Here is a 25,872-nt window from a genome sequence, read left to right as displayed (position 1 = left end):
TCAGCAGCACAGGCAGCCCCTGGTGCTGAGCCAGTGCAGCAGGAGCTCAGGCAGACTGACCCCAGCACTCATCCCTCTCTAAGGACTCACTCTGTTCAAGCTGTTCACATCCAGCATCTCCTTGTTGCAGACACTTGCACTGCAAAGTTGAAAAGAAACCAGCCAGTTTTCCTTCCACACACTTAAAAATGTTGTGGTCGCCTCTGTACCAGGACTTAGCGAGCATCCAGGATCCTGCTGGAGAAACTGACAGGACAAATAAAACTAGCAGAGTCCTACTCATAGGCATGAAAAAATAAGTAATTTGTCCCTTTTTAATTGAAAAATGTAAAAAGGACTTCAGCTTTAAATAAGACATTTTGTACAAAGCTTGAGCACAAAAAAGTGAACACCAATGTGTCGTTATGTAAACACCACAAATGTTACTCGTTTGTTCAGTAACGCACACAACAGTGCGAGTTCCCTTCCCAGTGGGTGAGATTGCTGTAGCTGTTCCCCTCCCCTCAGACCTTACTGCAATACAGGAAACCCAGAAGCTTTGGAACATTTACAGGCTACAGTAGTCAGGATACATTGTGACTAAAGGATTTTTTTTTTGTTTTTTTTTTTTTCTTTAAGGGGTTGGTCATTTAAATATACAGAAGTACAATAATCTCACAGGTAAATGAATGGCAGCTTGGATTAGAAAAAGCACCAAAATATTTAATATACATCTGGCACAAATTTCACAAGAAGTCAGTAATGGACAAACCAATGCTTTGCTTGTAAGAAAAGAAAAACCTCAGACTGTACTTAATGCTCTTCTTCCAAAAGGGACACAACAAAAACATTGCACTCAGGATTGCTATCAAGTAAAGACAACCTTCTTATCACACCCTATTTGCATTGTGCCTTAGATTGCACATTCCATAAGATGCTGTTTCCATTCTGTTCCAGACACCAATGGTGAGAAAATTCGATGTAAGAAAGGTAACTGTAAAACTACAAACCAATTCAGTAGATTGGGATTCAGCAGATGCATTGCCCTGGAATTCTCCCAATTTTCCTCTAGATCAGGTTTCAAATTTGGCTGCATCCCCTTGAAATAAAGATCCTACATGAAACAGAATTTACTCCAGCTGTTTTCAAGCATTACATTTACACAGCACTTCTGATACTGCTGTCCCAAAGAGGAACCACGGGGCTGCTCTGTGACATGCAACACATTCATCATTTCCCAGAGTGAGAAATCTGGCTCATACAGGGTTATCTCCTGGGTAAGTCTGAAAAGGCAAAACACCCCCGGGCACAAAGAGCAGCAGATGTGACCCTGCCCACCCTGGCTGGATTGCTGAGGAGCCCAGAGGCCCAGCAGGGACACACAGCCACACCAAGCCTGCTCCCAGTACTTCCCCAGTCACACTGAGTTACCTCTCTGGGAGCAAACACTACCAACACACATTCCTTCCACAGAGAGGGACTTGAGGCTGAACTGGGGCCTCAGGATCCACAAGAAAGAACAAGGCTGCACCAGCCAGTGCTCCCAGGCTGACCCTTCTCCACAGAGCCCATCAAGGCCTTGTGGTTGCTTCATGCCCTCAAGACCAGGCAGTGCAAACCCCAGCAGTGCTGGCTCAGGACAGAGCCCTGCCAGTGCCATCTATGGCTCCTGGAACTTGAGTTACTCAACAACTTACAGCACCAGGCCCTCCAACCCTCCTGCCAGCCCATCTCCTTTTCAAAGACTATTTCAAACTTACATAAGTGTATTTTCAAATAACTCTGTTTAGCATGACTTAAGAAGTCACAAGTTCCAAATGTGGAGCACTGATCTGTGAAGTCCTCTAACGTGTAACACTCATGGGAGCAGCTGCCAGCCTTCAGCTCCACTGATCCTCTGTGCAGGTTTGCCAGCTCTGGTCACACAATCTCCACTCTCACAGGCCCAGAGAAGAGCAAGAGTCAGCAGCTGTAACTGCATAAAATGGCAACATTCAAGTAAACACACTGCTTCAACAGTAGGCAACCTTTAGTCCAGATATAACTTACAGGGCATAAAAAGAAACACTTTACAGCACAAACACTGGAGATGGACTTTTTTTCCTGTGTGTGAAATGACACGTTATCCAAAAAGGGCTAATCTGAAGAGTGCAATTATGCAAAGATAGAAACTTATTAAAAATTAAACAAAAAACAGTATTACCTACAGAACCTGTTGGATTTTCAAAGACTGAGGATTGCAATAGTAGCAAGGAACCGCTGCAATGTCAGTGATTTAAGGCAAGCTGTTAGGACAAGAACACACATGCTCTTTTTACCTGCTGGCTCACATGTCCCCCTGTTCTCCTGAAATAGATGCCCCTCCTGATAGTGCAAGAGGTCCCCCCCAAAAGCAGCTCTCACACTGGAGGGATCCTGCAGCAGCAGCTGCCTCAGCATCGCACAATGGGGGATTTGCTGTGACAGGACCTGTGCTGCAGTTTGCTTTGGGGGAGGAAAGGAAGGGCACAGATGTGTTGCATGGAGAAGAACACCCCCAATGCATTAATGAACACAGCTGAGCACCAAAGCCACTCTGGCATCTCCAGTTCTCTTGAGAACACTCCAGCTTTACTCAAGCACAAGGGTTTCATCCTGAGCAGGATTCTGACCTCAGGGAGAAAAAGGATGCGTGTAGCCTTTGCACTTTTGCAGCTCCCATCTTTGCTGGGTGGTTACAAGTCCAGTCCAACATGGAACAAAACACAGTATTTTTGATTAAAAGAAAAATACACTCATGGCACTGCATCAGGTGGGTTCCTAAAGCTTTTCAAGGGCAAATGAAAAGGCTGATGGCTCCCTCTTGGGGAGCAGCTGCTCCATCTTCAATTCACTGTCAGCACAGGCAGCCTGACCAGGGAAGAGGACGTGTGGTGACAGAACCCCTGAGCCACAGCCACAGCCACAGCTCTGCTCAGCTGCTCTATTGCACTCCAAAAGTAGCACCCGGAGGACCAACTCTGGTTTGCAGCTTGACCCGGCCCCCTTCCAAAGGGTCCTTTGCATACAGGTTAAACACAGGATACCAAAAACTATGGCAAATAGATAATACTTAACTTGGGTCAATTAAAAAAAAATAGATTATTCATCCAGGCATAAAATCCTGGGACAAAAGGATGGTAGCCTTAAACTATTCAAGTCTAAGAACAAGAGGTAGAGATACCTACGTACTTCATGGTGAAGGAGTTACAGCCTTCTTTCTATCTTACAATCTCATGAATTTCACTTCAGTTCACACCATAAAACCAAAGGTTCGATCTTCAATAGACCAGAGAGAAAATGTTAACACTGGTGGGTTTGTTTGCACACAACAAAATTTAAGCAGACACTTTGCTTTAATACTTATTTGAAAAAATATGTTTTTCTCCATATTGAAGGACTACCCTGAAGAATTTTGAGTTTCAGGTTAAGCATCTTCCTTTGTAATATGAAAGGCTAAATTCACATGCACATACTTTGAGCAGAGTGGGCTCAGGGGAAGAACTGGGTGCCCAATTTACTGAGGACCTCCTAGAAAAGCATCACACTGCAGAACGCAAGGCTGCGAGACCCAGAAACTCACAATGACTATTATTTACCAAAGAATGGGAATGATGCAACCTCAGCCAACAAACTGCACCACAACCGAGGTGCCTATTAACTACATGGTGTTTCTTGAACTTTGTTGGGCTTTTTTGGAAACAAGGCTCATGTTGACAGTGTCACACAAAGTCTAAGGTCACTGGTCAGTGCACAGGCCTGGGAACCACGGGTGACAGGCTAGCCCTGGATCCATGGCTTCTTCAGGCTCTGATGGACACACAGACTGAAATAAAGTCACCCAGCAGAGCTGCTGCTGCCCCAGCACTGCCACAGGAGCAGGGGCTGCACCCTCTGCACCAACCTGAGCAACTCAGACCCAGCAGAGCAGCCAGAGCTCATTCCATGCTCTGAACTGTGCCTGGCTGAGGCCTGTCCTGGTTCAGAGCTGATCCAGCTGGGCCAGCCTGGGGAAGCAGCTCTCACAGCCCCAGCTGTGTCTGTGCCACCTGCCAGACCCGTGGTCATTCTCCTGTGGTCCTTTCACCAGGATTGCACAGTACTAAAAAGCTGTAATTCTCCATGTAGAATAGCACCAGCAGCAAATAAACTCACAATTTGGTGTTCAATTCCAACTCATTGCCTCAGTCATGTTTTATGGCCAGCTATGGGCAGGATCTTTCAAACCCTTACTTGAATCAATAGAGAGTCTTTGACCTCAGAAATGCAACCACACAAGGGAAAATTAGCACGATTAAGCCTCCAGTTGATCTGGAAGCCAAATTTTACAGGTGTTGCAAGCTATAATATGGTGTAGGTGGTCAGTGTTTTATTACTAGGGGCTAAAGTTTACAGGAGTTGTATTTCTTTGCATATAAGAGAAGGCAGTAAAATGCCACAGATTGTGGATATCAGACCAGTTTTCCAGTATATTACTCCAACTATCTATATAGTTATCTATAGTTATTTATCCCAAGTTGCAGCAGATTCACTACATGCATAAAGTTTCCTAATGCATAATCTAACTTTTAAAAAAATTAAACTGTTGCAATGGTTTCAAGGATTTCATCAGCATCACTGCTCACTTACAGTCCTGTGCCCTACACGATGAAGAATTAAATTATATAAAAATGAAGAGTGAATGCATTTGGCCTGTTCCACAGATATTCACAGTTTAACCATTAAACAAGCATATTTTCAGAGGCTCCAATATTATTAAAGACTTCTCAGAGACACACACACAAACCCCATTCCCTCACCCCAGCATTACAGAGTCTGGGCAGTCTGGTTTGGGATCACAAAATCACCAGGCAACCCAAGAGGTCTGACAGCCCCACTCACTGCCAGCACTGCCCGAGAGCTGCACCTTCAGCTCCTGCCTCGGGAGTTTAAAACTGACACAGGTCTGGTTTGCATTCTGTCAATGGTAATTAAAGGACTAAAATTAGGCTAAAGATAAGTGATACTTCCCCAGATAGATCATTTGGCTATTTTTGCAGGTACCCTGCCCAGTGGGTGGAGCTGCTCCTGCCTGGCTGGAAGCAGCAGAACAGGAGCAGGGCTGTCCCCCACACTGAACTCGTGGGTAATGGTATGTCCTTTCCCCAACAGGAAACCAGATTTTCCCTTCCTGTGTGTTCACCTCTGCCTTTAAAAAGCAGCTGTGTTACCTTTGATACCTTAAAATGGCTGAGCCTGATGCGCTACAGATTGATTTCCTCACTGCTGTCCACATTCCAACCACAAGATAAACACCTTCCTTAAAGAGCTCTATCCCTCATCCTTTAGGGCTGCTGCATGCTAGGGTGTAAATCAGAAGCTGCCATCTGGTGAGCTACCCATTTGAATAGTTACTCTTCACACTCTGGACATTTTAAATTTCCTTTAGGGGGAAAAAAAATAGGTGATGAACAAAGCATTTAATAGCTGAATGAATGAAGAGTCTCAAACTTACAAATACAGTCTTCATTTACTATCAAATCAGTCTCCATTTGGAACTTTTCCTAACAAAGCAGCCTCTGTTGGGAAATTTATTTTAGTCTTTTAAAAATAACAGCACCAGCAAAAGTCTCACCATAAATTCAACGATTCCAGCATGAGTGCTTTGGCCTGCTTTGCTCACCAAATCAGAATAAGGTTTTGCTGCCAAACACTTTTGTGCCACAGAAAGTTAGAGAAGCAAGGACAAAGCTTTGGGTGTATTTACCCATAAAACAGCAACTTCAGGGCTCTCCTGCAAAGGGACAGATTCAGCTGTATCTAAAACAGCCACATTTGCTTTCCACAGCTTGTCTCCCAGCAAGAGCATCACGGACCAAACTCTCCTTTTATTAGATGAAAGAGATGCTATCTGTGGCTTGTGGGTTTGTTTTTAAACAGTTTGCATTACCCACACTTTGTTAGTGATTTATGACCTCCAAGCCAAGCCATTGCAGGGCTGCATACCAGCAAAGCCAGACCCAGAATTTGGGTAGATTCCACTCCTCTCTCTGCTAACCCCTGTGGGGCACAATAGATGTGCAAAGCACAACACCCTGGACCTGTGACAAGCTCACCACTTAAAACCTGTTTCCCTTTAGTTTTAAAACCCTAATATCACAAAAGCCATTAGATGCTATGGATGACTGTCTAGGCTTTGTTTTGTTTGTTTGTTTCAGCTGAAGTTGGTTTATGATCCTGAAATGCAGCTCTGAAAATAAAAGGTGTGTAACAGAAGTGTATCAAATTCATTAAGCCAGCACTTGGCTATACAGAAAGCCTTGGCAATCAATCCTTTTACCAAAAGGTGTAAAAAAGTTGACATACTAAAATTAAAAAAGGTAGCATCGATAACCAAAAAAGTTTCAACCAGTGTTAATAAAACTCCCTTTAAGTCACAACAATTTCAACAGGCAAATAGTCCCAATACAGGCATTGTAAAATAATAAATTGACTCCTATCCAAATATTATCAAATCAGTCTAAAAATGACTCATCTACACTGCTGTCATTAAGAACACATTAAGAATTCACTTTGTCATCAGATGCCGATATTGTTGCTCCAGAAAGTGTGGAGTATTAACTGCAATTTAGCAATTAAACATATGCTTTAAAAAATTGGTTTGTCAATATTAATGCAAAAGATAGTTCCTTAGATAGAAGTACTGTGCTTGCCAGACAAGTAAGGTAATACTTTAGGTATAAATCAAACAAATTAAAGCAGAATTATACCACAGTTTTCCTTGAAGACTTAGGATTTGTGTGTTGCTTCTCTCAATGTTTAGCAAACTTAAGAAGCAGAACCTTTGGTTCTTTTAGTCAAGTAAAAATATTCTCATGTAACCACAAAAATACAACTTCCAGAGAAAATGGAAGTCCATCAACAAGTCCACTTTCAATAAAACTGAGGTAGTACTGCTCTTTTATTATGTGAATGTGTAAAGAGATTTAGATATAAATCGTCATCTACCACTCAGTTGACTGACAGGTACAGTAATTTTATAAAACAATCCCAACATTTAGTTTGAAAGTCCAAAGAAAGGAATGATCTGGACTCATTCACTAGGAGTTAGCTCAAAATGGGAATTAGCCATATTACAAAAAGCTGTTGCTTATGTTGGTTTTTAGAGCCTTATTACCCAGGATTAATGCATTTATAGTTAACACTGCTGTTCGTCTCGGTATAAAACCTTAAAATTATTACAGCCTAAAATTTCAACAATGTAAACAGCACTACACACAGTACAGACCTGCCCTGACAGATGTAGTATGAAAAAACTTAATCTGGCACTGTATAATTTAGCAATGTTAATTTAACCTAACTAAAAAGATCTACATTGTGCAAGAAGTATCAGACTTACTTATACTAATCTGAAGTCTTAAAAATAAAATAAAATAAAAAAATGCTTAACTTGTAGCCAGGGTCAAATATTTCAGGGCAAGAGTAAAAGGAATAACCAAAATTAAGAAAGTGCCTAAAACATGATACAGCATTTTAGAGCCCTTTCAAAGACAAGGCAGAAAAAGGTGTAAAGTAGAAAAATCTGGAGCCTCGGTAATTTCCAGAAACATCCAGAGTTTACATTTCGTGAAGGGCAAGGAGTCGCTCTTGTCGCTGCTGCTCGGCCGCCGCTAGGTCTGTCCGTCCGCACAGGGCCCCTCTGTGTCCGAGGACAGAACACTTTTGGTTTCCTCCTCCTTTTTCCTCCGCTCCATTTCCCACTCCACAAAGGTGTCAAAGAGACTCGGCCAGGCCTCGTCCTCGCTGTAGTTGCTAAGGTCCGGTCCAATCACCTGAGTAAAATTTAGAAACATGTTCCACGTGTCCCGGGAGATTCCCTTGATTCCTGAGGGGTTCTTGATTAGGAAGTGTAACCACTGGTCCAAAATAGGGGGCTTGTTTTGGGTGAAGACTAATTTCCAAAGGGCAATGGCTATTTCCCGATGTAGCGACCTCTGTCCTTCTTCAGAGTCCAGGCCAAACTGGAAAGTGAAACGATAGAGATCCTTGAATTTATCCTCCTGCTTGGCTTCGTTTAGGAGGCTGGGGAACCTTGCACAAATGCCATCAATGCTGTCTGCATTTATTGCTTTGCAGCCTTCAAAAAACTCCTTCCTGTTAAGCAAGAGAAGAGAAGTTAGAGAGAGCCCTTCCCACCGACCTCACAAACATGTCCTGTCTCCGTTCAGCTACACCAAATCTAAAAGAGGATCACCTGGACAAGACCAGGTGTACCCTCAGCCCCAGACAAGGTGTACCCTCAGCCCCAGACAAGGTGTACCCTCAGCCCCAGACAAGCTGTACCCTCAGCCCCAGTGGCACACAGATTTTGGCACAGGAGCCACTGGAAAGACAGACAGGTCCAAGGCATAACTTAAGGCATGGGGAACCACACACAACCCCCAGGTCTGCTGGGGCACTGTTAACATTTGAAAGATTCTGCTCTCTGACTTTACTGGACACTGCCACATCCTGGACTGCCTTTCACATTAAAAAAGTTAATCCAATTTGCCACAGAAGAAATTCTAAATGTTTGAAACTAACACATTTACCCCAACTTGATTCAATACTGCTGATGTCTAAATGCCCATGCTCTGGGTGAGCTGTTTGCAAGGGACAGAGCAGTTGACTTCTACTTTTGCTGTGGTTTTTGGTTCTCTTTCAGCCTGAAAAACCAAAGGGGAGCCACTGGTGTCAGTCAGCAAGGCATCTGCTGAGAGCATGGAAGGGAACACAGCATCACAGGGGCTACAGCGCAGTGCACGGACCCTGCTTGAAGCCAAGTGGGACATGTTTAGTTCCAGTCTCTCTGATGCTTGTGAGCAGGTGCAACAACCAGGTGTAACAGCCAACCAGGAGAGCCAGCAGGCTGACACAGGACAGGCTGGAGGGAAGACAAGAGATGGAGCAGCACTCAGGAGAACAGACCACAGCACTTTCCTTGATGCAGAATCCATCAGCACCTGTACCATAGGGTGTGCCCTTCAACAAATATAACCTCTCACAACTAGATTTGTCCTCTCCAAGGAAATTAAAACCATGTTAATAACACTCATGGTAGCTGTGCAGAATCACAGACACTATTTACAATTCCTTTACCATCTTAGCAAATACCTGTGTCATCAGCCTCCAGTAAATCCACATTTGCATTCCAGAGTAACTCATCCCTTTGACACACACCCTCAGCCACAAAGACTCTGAAGATGCTGTCCAGTGCACAGCACAGGCTTGGGTCAAGGCTCTGAACACCAAAGTAATAAGCTCAGTAAAAATAAGCAGCATTACTCAAACCAATCTACATAGGGCAAAATAAAAAAATTCCTTCTCTCCCTGCCAGTCCTTGTAGGCACTCTTCCCTCGCTCTTACCTGGATATTGCTAATCAAGCTGGGGACTCTGCTGCAGTTTGGGTTTGCCTCTTGCTTATGGGGGAAGTTTTAGCCATTCCATTGTTTCCTGTAGCATCACACATGCTGTCAGCCTGCTGACTGAGCCCTTGTCCAGAAGGGCACACAGCACTTTGAACAGCAATCATTTGTCAGCTAGTATGAAACACCTACAAGTGTCAAAACCCTCACATTTCCTTCCCTCTCTATGCTTTAACAAGATTACTCTTGGAAAAAGACATTAAGTGTTACACTGCTTGGACAGGAACAATTCTGTCATTCTTTCACAGACTGTTAACAGAGTTAGTAGCAATTACTAAAGAATCTCACATTACTGTAAAGGAGAAATTAATTTCAGTGTCCAATCTCACCACCAAGATAATGCTGGATACAGTAAATTGCTTCTGGTAAATCAAGAATAAATTAATGTCTACAGAATCTCACTACACTGTTTGTCACTAGCAGCATAATGGCCAAAACCACATTTTCTAAAATCCAGTGTGAGGGGAAGGGGAAAAGAAGACAATACAAAGCTTATCTTCTGCAGTGGTAGGAATTAATTTGATCAAAATGCAAGTGTTAGAAGAAATAAGTAAGTGAAGCTAATGAGGCTGTCTCTCCAACATACCGCTGACAGGATATACTTTAACATATGAAAATAATTACAAGTTCTACAAGAACTAACCTTGTAAATTTGCACATGGTAGCAGCCTGGAATTTCCAAGCCAAAACTAGTACTTTAAATTCAGTGGGATCAACACAGAGGTCATTGCAAAATCGTTCCATTCCTTCTTCCAGTATGGCATCTTCCCGCTCGTCCTTGTACCTCCTGAATAACTCCCCAATCCTCTGAAGAGAAGATTCCTCTGCACTGCAAACAGAGTCTTTCTTTGTGTCTCCAGAAAACGTTGGAGGCTGACTGGACTCTACAGCAGCATCTGTTTTCTTTGTCCCATTCACAAGAATGTCTCCTGAAGCCTTCCCGCAAGCTGAGCCGTGGTCGTCTTTGTGGACTGCACTTCTCTTGCTGTGGGACTTGCTGCCAGATTCTCTCTCCCCATTTTTGCTGCCAAGGGTAGAAGAAGGGTTCTTGCACTTGGTGACACACTGGCCCATGATGGTGCAAGCCCAGCTCCTAGCACGGTCCCCCTGCCCTTGGACACCCTCGCAGCTGCTCTTCAACGCATCTCACCATGCCATCAGCAGCGCTCAGCTAACCTGAAAAACAGTGTCACAGTCAAACTGCTGCCTCTCTGTGAAGAATGGTTCAAGTATTAAATGTAGGATAACACTTGCCATTAAGCAGTCAACTTCAGGATATTTAAGCTTTGCATACTGAAAAGAAGCAGTGTACACAAGGCTGGAATATGCCATAAATTTTGGGCAATTTCAGGCTGTTTTACCTAGAAATCAATGCAGCTCACTCAGTGGCTACACTATACTAACGGGTCCTAATAAAGGAAATTCCTAAAATTCTTACTGCAGCATAGGTTACAAAGAGGTTGATTCATGTACAGGCTTCATCACGACAGACCACTCTAACCCAGAAATACTTTAAAGGAAATGGTTTTTAAAAGTATACCCACATTTTATATCTAGAATATAAAACACTGAAACAAAGCAAGGAAAGGAGGACAGGGACACTGATGGGACAACCTGGCAGAGACCTAAGCATTGGATCTAGACTGTACCTCCAGCAAATCAGCAAAAGGGACTTCTCAGGGAGGGGGGAGGAAGGGGCTGGCTGTTGGCTGGTTTTGGGGAGGAGGAGGGAGAGTGAAAGTTGTGTGTTTGTTTTTAACAGAGTTTGGAATCTAGTGTTTGTACTTAAAACATACACAGAGTGTGCCTGCAGAAAGGAGGCAACACTTCTTATGCAAGAGGGTAGTCAGAAATTGTTCATTGTTTCAAGTGGGCTCCTCCCTTCAGGTAAGGAGACAGACAGGGGAGGGGGCCTTCTTAATGAAACTTCTTCAGACAGACACACATGCAGATAAGAAGTAGTAATTCCAGTTCAGAGGGGTTTTTTTTTAAAACAAAAATTAAAATGCCAGAATGATTTCATCATACTCTTTATAAATCACAAAGCCTTGCATATTTGGAAAAGATATTTTGCCCAGAGAAAAGGGTTCTCCAATTTTCCCTGTTAAAACCAAACTAACACTCTGACACTGCCCTATCAGTGAGCAGCCACACCAAGGACAGTCTGTTTCTCAGAAATGTCAGCTCCAAGAAAGCAATTGCTTATCATAGTCCTCCTTTACCCACTAATTTGCATTTCACCTCTGCTGTCAGTTAGGCAAAAGCTTCAAACATAAAAATTGGGTTTGCTGTGACTTTGTGTATAGCTTCCAGTTTAGAATTAGAACAAGAAAGAAGAGAGATAAAAATTTAAAAATTAAGAAATACAATAGAAATACATGTCAGTTTTACTGCATTATTTCTTGGGTAAACCTTTACCGAGACTGAAGTCCTCTTTAAAACTGTAAACCAACAGATGCAACAAGTACAGATGAATTCTCAGATATCAGGATTACAAAAATAAATCTCTCAGCCATTATACCTGTTTTGACAAAACAGCACATGTGCAGCTTCATGAGCAAAAAAATTTTGCCAGTGGAACTACAGCAGTCAAGATGCTGGTTTTGACTACCTGGCTTCCCTTTCCCTCCCCAGTCCCTTTTCTTAAGCACATAACCCACACACAAAACTAGCAAATACCTATTTTTTAAGCAGCCAAAGGAACAAAGGTATTATATATTCTTTCATCACAATGCTTTAAAGATTAACTTTGCAGCATCATTTTTATAGGCAAGCAAAGTTTGATTTAATGTATTCAAGAAATTTGCAATAATTTTTATTTGAAAGGATATATAAAAATATGCATGTCAATATAAATAATCCATAGGACAATTTCACTGGTCCTTGGTACTTGACAGCTCTGTGAGTTGTGAAGCACAGCCTGGCACTGATTTCTGTGCTGCCAGGTGCCTGAGCAACATCGTCCTCTCCAGTCTACACCAGTCATTATTTCATTACACCAAAACAAACAGGATATTAGTAGGCAGTGTAAAAACTGCTTGGTGATTAACTCCCACATACCAGCTTTCCCCTCCTCAATCTTTAAATTCATCCAAATTCAAATGCACAATCTACACTAATTCTTGTTCTTCCATCAGTTTCTCAGAGGCAGCTAGCACCACACTGGACAAATTTTTCTTTAGAGAGAAGTACGCAGCTAAAAGAACAGAATAAAAAATCCCAATTACAAACTAGCATTAGAGTTTAAAGCAGAGCTTAGGTAGTATAGAAAACTTTCTGCTCAAAGATTTAACAGCAGTTATTAGCTATTGGTGATTGGAACAGCTTTTCCCTATGGAGGAAGGGGAAAGTTAAGGAACAGCTGCCTATTAGTGAACAGTACTTTCCTCTAAAGTAGTCAAATCACACACATTGTAATTGACAGATGAATCCAATTCACTTGAGGAATCCCAATTTGAATTTTTTTAAAGGCAGTTTGTAAGACTGACATCCTGTGTCCACAATTTTCCTAATAAAAGTGACTCATGCTGTCATGCTTCCTAAGCAACAGCTTCTATTATTGATGATAACAATCTAATGTTCAGGTTTCCAAAGTGACATCACCAGTGTGATGAAACTGATGGGTTTTAAAGTCATTGGCTGTCACAAAAAGAGCACTACAATTGACAGGGGGAAGATCTGCCAGCATTATTAGACACCTGTATGTAAGGCGGTGCCTCACTGGCAGTTTCCAAAAACGGGCAGTCCCAGTAGCATTAACCCCTAGATGCAAGTTATCCACCTCCCTCACATTGTACCCCTCTAACAAACACATTTTCTGTACTCCTACTTGCCTTACAAAGAGCTGAATGCTGCTCCTGAACAGCCACTGCATGAGCCTCCAGCACTGCTCTTCCCTGCAGTGACAGAGTTCTTCCTTCCTCCTCCCCACCAAGGAAGTTTTCAGAGCACCATCCTACTCCTTATGAACAAACACTAGAAGATACTGATGTACAGTTGCTGCAATTCCTCACTTTTCTTCTACAAGAAACTTGATGCCATGTGCCAAATACATAGAAGCATTCTACCCCAAAAATAGCAAAACCAGCTTGGAAAAAAAAAAATCCAGACTGCATCCGCTGGCAGCTCATGCATGTATCTGGTTTTGTGAGAGAAAAGTCTTTTGGCACTCCATCAGTTACCCTTTGTAAATTGCCTTCGTGAGCTGGATCCTCTTCACTAACGAGTCACCTCCGCTTCCTACGTGACTCAGGTTTCAAGGCATGAAAGGAACAAGAGCCTTGGAAGGAGACAGAAACAAGTGGGAGAAGCCGGCCCTTTTGTTATGGAAGGCTGGAGAGAGGATCTAATTGCAGCATGAGGAGCTGCCGGGAAGGCAGAGCTCAAGGAGTGGGAGAGAGCACCCTCAGGAAGGTGAACAGAGCTGTGTGTTCAGCTGCAGAGCAAAGTGACTGTCACACAGCACAAGGACCTGCACAGAGACTTCCCAGCTGGATCAGGAACTACAAGTATTATTGTGTACCCAAAGGTTAGGCTGGATTGGTGGCAAAGCATCAATTCCCAAAAGGATCAGTTCCCAAGAGCAAAATTACTAAGAGGCTTGTACAGCATAAAAGCAAGACATAAAAGGCAGCAGTGACCACTGCTTTCGCTATTCTACTAAAAAGGATCAAGATTCAGGGCTAAGGTTGGAATGTGCTCAGTGCTACAGGATGCAGTGCTCCCAAAGAAGTCTATTACTCAGAAAAGTATTGAGCAATAATCTCCAGTACATATGAATCACCAAGATGCCCATGTGGCCATCCTCCTCTTGCAAAGCAGAGATCCACAATGACCTCCTCTGCACCTTTCCAGAAAGGAGTCAGCAGCTGGGAACACAGGAAGATGAGTGCTGGTGAATACAGCCAGCTAAAGCCAAGTCACCCTCTAAGAACAAAGGATGTGCAGAGCCATATGGCCCCACACATTAAATGAAAACCTAGAGAAGATTACAAAGGCCTTGGCTAATGCCTGGGGGCTTTTTGATTTGGTGGGGGTTTTGTGTGGGACTTTTTTTCAAGTCCTGTAAGGAATTTGCAGCATTTCTCCTCCATTTTCAAGTGACCAGATCACACATAACCCAAAATTTGAAGGGAGCAAAACAAAGTGACTCAGTAATAACTCTCAATCATACAAGCACACCGTGGCACAATTGAAAACAGCACTAATGAAGTGTGGGGGGGGGTGCTGGCAGGAGGAGAGAAGATGCAAAGGAGATATTTAAGTAACCCAGTATTTTTCTATAATGACTGATGTCATTGTAGTAATGGAAATTATTGGATATGTCCAGAGAATAACAAGCAAAACAAGCATTATGCTGTTTAATAAAGTGTTGCATCAGAAGGTATTTATAATGAGTTTCAAAACTCATTATAAGTATCAAAAGTATCAAGAGAGTAGAGGAAAAAGCTTTCCATACATTTAAGAAGACCTCAAAGACAAATTTAGGAAATCTCATAACAAAAGGGGAAACAGCTCAGCCAACCATTAAATCCCTTTCCAAGTGGCATTTCACCAGCTAAGGCAAAGGCAACATAACTAGAGCTTAACTAAGCTTCAACCCAGCCAGCTCAAACTTGAGGATAGTTTAAGAATTTTACAGAACTCCACTATGCATTATCTACCTTTTAATGGCTAGGGACACATGACTTTAAAAACAGCTGAGAGTAGGGAACAGTATCATGGATGCCCTGCCTGTTTGCAGCCCTGAACAGATACAGAGCTTCCCACTGGGGAGGCAGGAGAGGATCACTGCCACTGCTGAAGCAGAAGCAATTGCTGCTCTAACAATTGTGCTGGACAAGTGATCTTGTAAGCAAACATCTCGTACTTACATAGTTTCAGCTACACAGGGAATCATTCCACTTGCTTCACAGCTTCCTTCAGGCTCCCTGGCTTCCACATAGAATGCTGGAAGACAAAAGACCACACAAATCTTTACCTTTAGAAGAGGCTATGAAAACCATGAAATACACCAAATCACTGAGAACCAACTGTGTATTTAATAAAACCCTTCAGAGCCAAACCCCATTTGTTCAGAGTCATTTTAGGAAAAACTAATTCACTTTTTTGACTTACAAAGTAGCATTAACTCTGCATTGTCATATAAATCATAGAACAGGTACTGAAAACAACAGACAAATTCAAATGTTTGTTTGCAGTAAATACACACTTCCAGATACTTTCATGGCTTTCAGCATAGGAGAGTTAATTCCTCATTTCATGCACTCAAAGCAAAGCAGAGGACATGCTATCACTGTCACTGCATGTTAGCTGAGCACTGTTTAATCTGTGAATGCCAGACAGCTGCTACCTAGCAAAGCATAATTTGGGTCTGGAGAGTAATTCTCTTTTTTCATTCTCTAGCACATTCTTTTCCAAGTTTGTTTTCCCATGTTCAGTCGAGCTGGCTCCACTTCTCTTAAATTCACAGCTCTGCTGTATAAGGAGGAACCTCTGAAGAGGACAGACAAAGGTATGTCTGGTTTGAGTAGCAAGAGCTGCAGCCCCCAGTCAACACCTCTGTATCTGATCTAGTAGAAAAACACAACAAACAAGAAATCTCTGGCAAAGCTCCCCTGCTCTACCGTGCTAACATAAACACTAAAACATCTCGTTTTCACAGCTCTTAGTACATCTAGGGAGCAGACAGGTGATCAAAAGCTGCCTTGCTGCATACTTACCTTTTACAGGAGATTTACTTCTTAGGAAACAAGTAGAAACATTAGCTTGTTCAGAGCTTCCTTCAGCAGAAAGAGGGAGGTGAATATAGAAAGACAACCATGAAACTATATCCTGTCACACATGCCAATCTCCATGTGAGTTTTCCCCAAACCTGAATCCTATATGTGGATTAGGAAAATTTGACTGACACATAAAACCTAGTTCAGACCAAAGCTGTTGATAGAACTTAAAAGCCTCAAACATTTCAAAATGCCTGGAAGCTCTGGAGTGGTACTTTCACTCATATACACACACAGAGCAAAAACATCTCCATGGAATCATTTTTAGGCATTTACTGTTGAGATGGAGACCAAAAAGTGTACTTCACACTGGGTTTATACAGTCTGCTCCCAAACCTCATCTTCCACACAACCAACCACCCTTTTTCCCTCCTCCATGGCTTCACAGCTCTTTTAGCAGACACTCCAGTGGGTGCACAGCCACCAGGCAGCTTAACATGCAGGGGAGCAGAGGAGTGTCTGCCTCTCTCAGGGTAGAAGTACCAGCTTGAATTTCTTCTTATTTGACCACAGCATCCCATGAATTTCAAGAATTTAAGAAAATGTAGCATCTGGCACATCTAAGTTAATTTCTTTTGGCCTCCTGCATCTAAATAATTCCTTTTATAAATCACCAGGGAGGAACACAGGGCTCTGTGCAACCTCATTCCCCAGGAACCTGTTTAAACATTTTACAGTTCACATTTTGAAAAATCATTGTCATGGCAACTTTTTGCAATGGACTACTTTTCAAACATATCTGTATTTCTTTGGAAGAGATCTATGATCCCATGATCCACCAAATCTCCATTTCCAGTTGACTTACTGCACGTACTGGAAGCAAACACTTATTTCAAGTTCAAAAGAAGCTGAATCTAATGGAGATCAGCCTCACCCAGCAAAGCCAAACTTTTTCAGGTTGTTTGAAGTAATTTCCATGTTGGCTGACCCATACACACACGCACACTGACTGGAGCCAGAAATTTTAATATGTTAAAACTTCCAGCCACAATTCTTCCCCTTTCTTTGTATTTCTATTCTTCTGAGTTGTCTATTTAACCTTTTCAAAATTTTTGATGTAGTAGAATGTGTAAACTTTGACGACACAATCATGGGCTATGGAACAAAAAGTTAATATGAGTTAGCAGTTAAAAAATCAAGCTCTTCAAGGCTGTATTTAAAGGCTGTCATAGCCCAGCAATGCACTGACTTCATCCTAAATTGTGTACAGTGAGTGCAGCAGGGAGAGAGGCATCAGCCTTTTGGTGGCACAGGTTTTGGCTCAGTCCCTGGGCCAGAGCTGCAAGGTGTGGCTGTGGTCACCAACGCCCCTCTCTCTCCCCGTGCTGCTGAGGAGCAGCCCCATGACAGCGCAGTAACTCACACAACAGCCTGCACTGCTCATTAGCACCCCTCAGCAGCCCAGTGAGTAAATAGTGTGGGCCCGTGGGATGATGGAGGCCTCTGTTTTGCTCACCTGGCTCTTTTCACACCTGTGTCTAGCCCCTGGGATTTGGCTCTCCTGAGCACTGGGCAGGAGGATCAGTGCAGGCCCTCCACACCCCCAGCAGCTTTCCCAGAGGTAAGAGCAGGCAGCCTTCTCACCAAAGGCAAATTTCTTTGCTCCCCTGTGGGGAATCAGTGAAGGATCATTGGTACTGTTTCCCTCTTCAGCAGGCAGAAATTGAAAGGATCAGCTCTGTGTGGAAGGTTTCACTGTGCAGTTCAGAGCTCTACACCACAGCACCAAGCACTTGGAGCACCAGTGTTACAGCATAAACCAAACTTCAGTCAAAGCCAGCACATTACAGAAACTGCTTCTTTCAAGTCTGAACCTGCAATGACACCTTCTCAGCAGAAGCCCTCTGACTGCAGGACAATGGCACATTATGGGCCCTCAGGAGCCCAGAACACACCTCACCACATCCCCAGCCAAGCGCTGCACTAGCCCCTGTGTCACACTGATCTGCTCCACACCACTGCTCCACAGATACTTTTATGCAAAGTTACTCAAGAGGAAGTCTAAAAGCAGGAAAGTCCTGCTGCAATTAGTTAAATTGAATTGTTAGTTTGTGAGGCTTCCTGCAGTTGAAGAACCTTTCAATGAATTGCAGATAGTAATGGTTTTGTGGGCAGATACATGAGAACTTTACCAATCTGTTCCAAAACAAGATAACAAAACTATTTCTGATTAACCTCAGTCTGAGCTTTGGAAACAAAACAGCTTTAGAAACGTGATCAAACTGGGTAAAATTTGTCTCTACAGAACATGCCTGCAAAGAGTAGAAGCCAGTGGTACAGACACCTGAAAAGGAAGCATGCAGAGTTCAGGCTGCCACCTGGCAGAAGGCTGCGTGCCAGCCTAGGGTAAACCAAGGCAGGCAACAGAGATGGTGGGGGCCTGGATACTTTCTCAAATGAGAAGTGGACTTCTCTGAGAAAGGGCATACTGGAAAGGCTTAACTACCTTGGAAGGGAAGGCCAGTACAAAAATACAAAAGAAGAATCAGAAACAACTTCACCATATTTACAGTCCCTCATGCTGGGCCAGGTCACAGAGCTTTCACCAAATCTCCTCCTAGAGGAAGCCCCCCCCAGCCACCAGGATGCAGGCAAAAGTCTCTTCACAACACCTGAGCCTTGACCTGGTATGATGTCACTCCAAGTCCAGAGCTTACTCATCAAAGGAGATTTTTCCATTCAAGACTGGGCAGAAGAAACCTGCTTCCTGCACTCTTGAAGAGCACCTGACTCTGCAGGCACTCACAGAGCATGACACCACATTTCATGTTCAAAGTTCAACAAGTAGTCTCAAGAAAAAGTGGAACAGATGCTTCAGATCTGTAGTTCACTGTGTGCAGCCAATTGTGTGAGGCTAGCTTAAGGAAAAATAAATAAAAATGTGAAAAATGATAGGCAGAGAAAGACTTAAGCACCTTACTACTTTTTCTTATGAAGATACATTCCTTAAGTACCTTTTTCAGCAGACATAAATGCATCATCCTTGAATCCCTCCCTTCCCTTTACATTCTCTAACCTCACAATACCTTACTTACTGATTACTTCTCATTGTTTTTCCACTTGGCCCCATTAAAAAGTTTTCAGTTGTTTCCTATTATGTGCTTCATCTTACTTTATTAGGTGGGTGGAATGATTTGTTAGGATTACTGTATTTTCAAAGAACAAACTCAAGTCCAGTTAGCTAAACAGAATATAATTTTAGAAGGGTGCCTTCAGGTGCTTTTGTAATGTAAATAAATTAATGAACTAATTCAAGCAGCAGCAGTACTTGGTTTGAGAAGTCTATTTAAGCTATGAACAAGACAATGGGCAGAGGGGAAATCAAGACAGCCAAATAACAGAGCTGTTCAAGATCATGCCATCAGTTTTAAGTAAAGCTGAAACCAGAACCCAAATCAGATTCCATTCAATTCCCTACCTCATACATACTCAGACATGAACAAACTCATTTATTTCACTGCACATAATTCAACCACCTTCAAAAAACAAAGGTTCAGTCACTGAGCAATTTATCTCCATCCATTTAAAAACTACCAATATTCCCCTTCTCCCTCAAGATCCTTGTCAAAGGCCATAAAAGGTCCAGCACGTACAAAAAAAGCAAATAATCTTCCAACGAGAGTTTGTGTGTTTCTTCCCTTTTCATATGGAAAGGGTTGTAAAAGAATAATCCTTCAGTATTTTTCCAGGGTACACTGTAACTTTTGCACAGCATGACAGACCTTTAACACCTCAGTATGTATTATGAATAATTAAAGCAGCTCATACCAGGGGAAGAGCTACTCTGTGCTGACACAACCAGCTCACTTCTCTACAGCAAAACTGCAGATTATGGCACCAAAAGAAACCACAGCCCCTGGGTATTTGACAGAGATGCATCCCACTGAAAGCATCTGAAAGTAGTTGTGCTACAAATATTTACCTTACCCTGGCTCAATCCATTTTGCAAATTAACCTACAGAAAACTGCAACTCTGCAGCCAAACCAGAATAACTTTGAAAAACCACCTCAGTCTGCAATCTACTTGGCTATGGAAAGAAAAACATTTACTTTTAAACTGAGCTAAGTGTGCACAGATTTTCTTCTACACTGAGTTCAGCTATCAGATTTCACCTTGAACGGTCTGAGGTGCCTTCACCAATTACATTCAGCTAAATATAATTCAGATATATATGACTCCTGTAATAATAGGATATGCTTTAAACTAATTGTAGTAAGTGAATAACTTCATATTTCTTGCTGTTCTCAACAATGAAGAAAAAGACAGCAGTCACACAAAAAAGGAAGCCCTTCCAGCAGCTCTGGCTATCAGTCTCCCTTCTCCAGCAGAAAGCAGCTGTGAGAACAGTAACCCACACAGCACCTAACACTGAAGGGACAAGTCTAAAGACAAGAGCCAGACCACCTCATAAGATCCCTGCTGGCAGCAGATGCTCATAAGGAATTTACAGAAGGCCCACTGGCGTCTCAGGGAGTGTAACACAGTTTACAGGCTGCCAGCCAAAAGAATCACTCATTGCACACAGTTGTGTAGGAACTTCAGCACCAGCTGACCACATAAATACTGGAATCATATCTAAGTTATGTACAACAAATTGTTCTAAGTGAAAGCACTGACATATGAAAGTGCCTTAAGAGCAGATGCTTGGATTTTTAAACTGCAGTTTCTAAAGCAGAAAATACACACAGCCACCTGCAGAAGGCCTAATTCTCTCTCCTGATTTGATTTGCAACTTCCCTATTTCAGTGAACAACACCAACCTTTCCCACTGTACAAAGGATGCTGCAGCATTTTGATGCTAACTGTAGCAGTAGCTTCAAAGGAGCTCCTTTGAGCACTCAAACTTGGTCATCAGCTGCAACAAAGACTCTCACCTGTCCTTGAGAAATCTGGGGGCAGCTTCAACCAACACACACCTTTTTTTCATAGGTTTTCACATCTACTTGATTTCTCTTGACATCCTGTGCCCACAAGAGACCAGGTGTGTAGGTATCTATGCTGTGTTTCATGAGACATAACCACTGACTCCAAGCACAGGTAACTGCTGGAAGCTGGAATAAATACATCAGACCTCTGGCACTCCAGCCACCCATTTATAGCTGATCCAGAGTACTCAAGGCTTTCTGTACAGATTCATTGGCAATGAAAATATTGAACAGTCAGCACATGACCAAAACCAAGAGCTAGGACGTTTGTGTTTGTGAGTCTATTACTAAGCTACATGTGCCTCCCATAATCACAGGTGCTAAGATGATTTTCTCCCTCCCTTTCAATTTTAAGACAAAAGGACTGACTGCATTACAAGTTGCAAAGTTGCAGGAGAAAAAGCATCACACAAAAAAAAACCTCAAAAAACTAAAAACTGTCACTTTCTGCTACTACACGGATGCAAAAATAAGACTGGTGTATTTCAGGAGCACATAATCCTTTTGGTTCAAAAAAAACCCACTTCTGTTCACTAAACAGGAAAAGTGAGACAACAAACAACTATGACTGTCATACTGTCTCTGGCAGTCTGACTTTGTGGGAATAACAAACTGTGACAGGAGGTCAGGAACAGCACTCTCACATTTTGCAAAGTAAGTTCTGTCTTTCACAAAACAGATGCTGTAGACAGAACAGCATTTATAACTATTCTTTCTGAGACACTACAAGATTACACTAGCTTACTCTCTTTACTGGAATCCTGTCTCACCACCTATGCTTTTGCTGGTTCCTCTACAGTATTCCTACTTCTGTGAAAGAGTTCTTTAATACTTACATCTAAGTAGTCCCCTAACTGTCATTCTTCTAGCAGGAAAATATTGCAATGAAATAACCTTTAACTAAAATCCAGATTTTCTGCTTCCTTTAGATGCAGATCATTGGACCAGAGAGCTGCCCTCCAAGACACATGGATAAAATGGAGACCTAAATGGGTCAGTTCTGAGAGTATCTTTTAGGCAAGAGGCTTTGAGGCCTTATTTGCTCTGTTATGGTCAGCACTGAGATCAGAATATACAAACATCACCACACTATCACACCAAAGCCACACAGAACCTCCTCCTGTCACCACAAAGAACACTGGCACTTGTGCAGGGCAATCAGAGCTCCCCTGGCTCTGCCAACCCCACTGCCTGGGGCTCTCCAGTTCACTCACCCAGAGCCCAGTGCACCCACAAACCCTCTCAGGGAAGGGGGAAGCCAAGGTGCCAGTGAGCAATGGAGCAGGTCTGCAAGTCCTGGCTTTCCTGATCCCTCCCTGGGAAGGTTTCAGCCCAGATCTGTAATTACCTGACTCAAGCGAGAGTCAAAAGAAAGGGAGGGAGGAGACAAGAGAGATCTCTGACTGTTTCAAAAGACAACTTACTGTACAGAAGACACTGAGAAAATCTGCACAGCCAGTTTACTTGTGTCACATGTTTACAGGGGGTAAATTGCAGCTGGCACTTTACCAGAAGGCAACATTTGCCTTGAACATTTGCCATGAAATTACCATTGTTTCAAGTCAAGTTACTATGTCATTACTGCTGGGTAACTTAAGAGCCAAGCACACAATTAATCCATGTCACCCATGCAGATAGTCTGCAAAACATTACAGCCATTAATCTAGTATTTTTGAAAAGGAGGAAGGGTTAAGAGACAAAAGAACTTATTAGACTTCCAGTAACCAGCAGACAAAGCCCATTAGTCAGAGGCAAATAGAGGAAAGGAAGCCAGTGAGATAAGATGCAGACCCCTAGGGAGAAGCAGCCAAAGAGAAGGAGCCCAGGCAGGGAATTCTGATGAAACTGTTAAGGGGGTTCCCCCTTATCTTCCTCTGACTACCAAGTCCCTGGAGTGTTTACAGATTGTTCTCTCAGCCTTCCAAGAATTCTGGCTACCAATATTCAGCTCCTTCTGCAGTTTTGAAGATGAAAGAATGGACTGTTTTTCTAATATCACATGCTTCTATTTTTGTAGTCTCTTCTTACTCAGAGCAGAGTTTTCCTGTTACATTCACGTACAGACCCAAGTGCCTAATGGAACAATAACATTGTTTCTGCAATTTGCAAGTTCTTACAAACTGCCAAAACCCCATCATGATGGATTTTATAGTGCTCCAAGGCTCTAAATTAAATTTACCAACATTTCCCTGGCACCAGTAAAGAAAATCAAGTGCTTCAGTGTGGGACAGATCTGAGCAGTGCTGGGGCACTCTTACTCCTCCTGACCTGCAGCTGTACATCTCTGTATCCAAACTCTCTGTGCATTCCCTTGTGCCATGAGGAAATGCAAGAGTAGAAGCCATGTCTGTTCCCTCTTCTTCCACTCCTTTCCATCTACTTTGTACCCCCCTGCCCCCATACACATACCCAACACTGAGGATTTCTTCCTGTTCCTTAAGCTGAACCAAGCAAGCAGCAGAGCCAAGCCTCTTCCTTATCCACACACAAATTTCTCAGAACACATTTTAGAAATCTGTTAAGCTGTCTGGCAGCCCTTCTTGCTCAATATATATTTCTTCAATTAATTTCAATAAGGGTCTTCCAAAAGAGCTGTTCTCATTTTTCTCTCAAAGCCACTCCTTTATCTGATTGTCTTTTTTCAACACAATTCATGCTAAATGGAAGCAAAATGTAATTATTAACAAATTTCCAAGATGAACAAATTATCAGAACTGCTGACACAAATCATCGAGAATTTGCTATGAACACAACAACATTCAACCTCAAAATAAAGCAAGAATCTGGACAGAAAAGGCACCTTGAAGATCCTGATTATATGAGCTGATTGCAGCTCATACTGGAGGCTGTCAGTCTCACAAAGAAAGCAGCCACGTAGTACCAAAGCTGCAATTCCCCTGTTATTACTTGTGTTACTTTTTTTTTTACAGAATTACAGTATTCATGCCTACATACAACTTGCTATTAGGAAATAATCAGTTTTAAAAAACATTACAAGAGCCGGTATTTGCAGTAAGTTTGTAAAGCCAGTTGCACTTTGCTAATCTGAACTAATTCAACACAGATCACAAGCTCTCCTTTTTCTGCTGATGTGCAGAAAAGCTTTGCTTTAGACTGTGAGCTGCCTGTCATGTAAAAGTGAATGTTTTCCACAACCACCACGACACACCTGCGCGGGGGAGACTTTGAGGACAGACTACAGAACTGACAAGAACATGGGGTGAGATCTCTTTGCTTTCACATGCAATCTTAACTAAGGGACTGTGTTTCCTGTTCTGAGGATTATCTTTCACCAGGGAAACATGCAGCAGTGTTCAGATGCAGGCAAGGGAAACAAGTACTCAGACACTCTCTCTTCCTATTGGTGTAGCCCAAATAAAGCACTAGTACTGTACCTAAACACAAACTGTTTAACAAAGAGGTTTTTAAACACATAAGAATTTGTTTAGATAACGTCTTTTGCTCAACTGTTCTCTCAAAAACATACAGACCATGCCAGTGAGGCCTGTAATTTTCAAAAAGGTAGGGCAGCTCTGTGCTTTTCCTTTGTACAGCTATGCCCCTTTTCTTTTCAGAGCACTTAATTCATTACCACTTTAAATTATGTGACAGACACTGTCATTCAAAAAAGTTACCAGCTCTGGATCAATGCTGTGTTCTGACACTTGGCATCAGCCTGCTCAGTTATCAATGTAACATTTTGAAGGGCAGCATATCAGCAGTGTTAACTATTTAAAAGATAATCAATGATTCTTTCCAGCAACCACAGCACTGATAGGACAGGCATATTCTTCCAACCAATATTTGCTCAAAACACTGATTATGCAAGTTATAATTTAAGTTGTTATGAGTAGCTTATTAGTACCACCACAGCCCCAGAGAGTGATTAATGCAGATTGCAGCTTGCACAGGAAGGGTAAACACGCTCAGGGGAGGGAGGAAGAGCTGAAGCAGGAAAAAGAAGTGGCTGCAAAGGGGGCACGTTCAGATGGCGAGAACTACCTAGGAAATAAATCACTTTACAGTTTATTTCTCTGTCTTTCTCCTGAAAACACGTCGAACATTCACGTTCTAGCGTGGCACGTGAGAAGGCTGGGCAGGAGCGCACCCGAACAAAGCAGCGGCTCTGCCCGGCCCGGGGGCTGCGGGGCCGCCCGCACCGACCATTGCAGGGACGTTCTGGGAGCCCGCAGACGGCGCCCACCGGAACGGAAAAATCCCGCAGACCCCAAGCCCGGGGCGAGGCGGCAGCGCCGCTCGGGGCACGGCGATGAGCGCGGGTGGGATCGGCCCGGGGCACCGGACCCACCGGCACCGCCCGGAGCAGCGCCCGCCGGGACTGCCCCGCCCGCGGCACCGGGGCAGCGCCCGTCCGGCCGCTCCCAGCGGGCTGTCCCGGCGCTGCGGGGCTGCGCCTCGGGGGGCCCTGCCGTGAGGGGGCGGCGGCGCGGGGCCCCCCGAGCACAACCGGCACTGGCGGGCACGGACTAGTCCCGCCGCCCGCGGCGTCTCCCGGGCCGTGCCGAGCCCGGCCGAGCCCCGCGCCGCCCCCGGCGCTCCCCCGCAGCCCGGGCGGACGGGAAGAGCTCCGGTCCAATTCACTCACCTCCGCGGCGCCCAGCGGCTCTGCCTCCACCGCATCACTTCCGGGCGAGCGCTCAGCTGGCGGACGCGCCGTGACGTGCCGTGACGTACCGTGACGTGGCGCGCGAGGGGCGGGGC

The 25,872-nt window shown here is 43.5% G+C and overlaps 1 protein-coding gene across 1 annotated transcript; it reads right to left on the bottom strand.

Annotated features, from left to right (window-relative positions):
* Positions 1 to 282: 282 nt before the first annotated feature.
* DCUN1D3 (defective in cullin neddylation 1 domain containing 3) lies at positions 283 to 25,861 on the bottom strand. The gene is made up of 4 exons (XM_036392130.2): positions 25,757 to 25,861; positions 15,316 to 15,391; positions 10,086 to 10,618; positions 283 to 8,130 (listed from the first exon to the last, which is right to left on the bottom strand). Exons 3-4 carry the CDS (start codon positions 10,514 to 10,516, stop codon positions 7,647 to 7,649), a joined length of 915 nt encoding a protein of 304 aa, XP_036248023.1. The 5' UTR covers positions 10,517 to 10,618; positions 15,316 to 15,391; positions 25,757 to 25,861; the 3' UTR covers positions 283 to 7,646.
* Between the last annotated feature and the right edge of the window lie 11 nt (positions 25,862 to 25,872).

This window comes from Molothrus ater, chromosome 16 (genome assembly GCF_012460135.2).
Source record: "Molothrus ater isolate BHLD 08-10-18 breed brown headed cowbird chromosome 16, BPBGC_Mater_1.1, whole genome shotgun sequence".
In the NCBI taxonomy this organism is placed as follows: domain Eukaryota; kingdom Metazoa; phylum Chordata; class Aves; order Passeriformes; family Icteridae; genus Molothrus; species Molothrus ater.
This window is presented reverse-complemented; position numbering and strand designations above follow the sequence as displayed.

Bases quoted from the DNA above. Each gene is read 5' to 3' on its own strand.
- DCUN1D3 (XM_036392130.2), bottom strand. From the start codon at position 10,516: ATGGGCCAGTGTGTCACCAAGTGCAAGAACCCTTCTTCTACCCTTGGC. The intron at 8,131-10,085 runs GTTAGTTCTTGT...CTTGCTTAACAG, and splicing joins ACCATGTGCAAATTTACAAG to GAAGGAGTTTTTTGAAGGCT.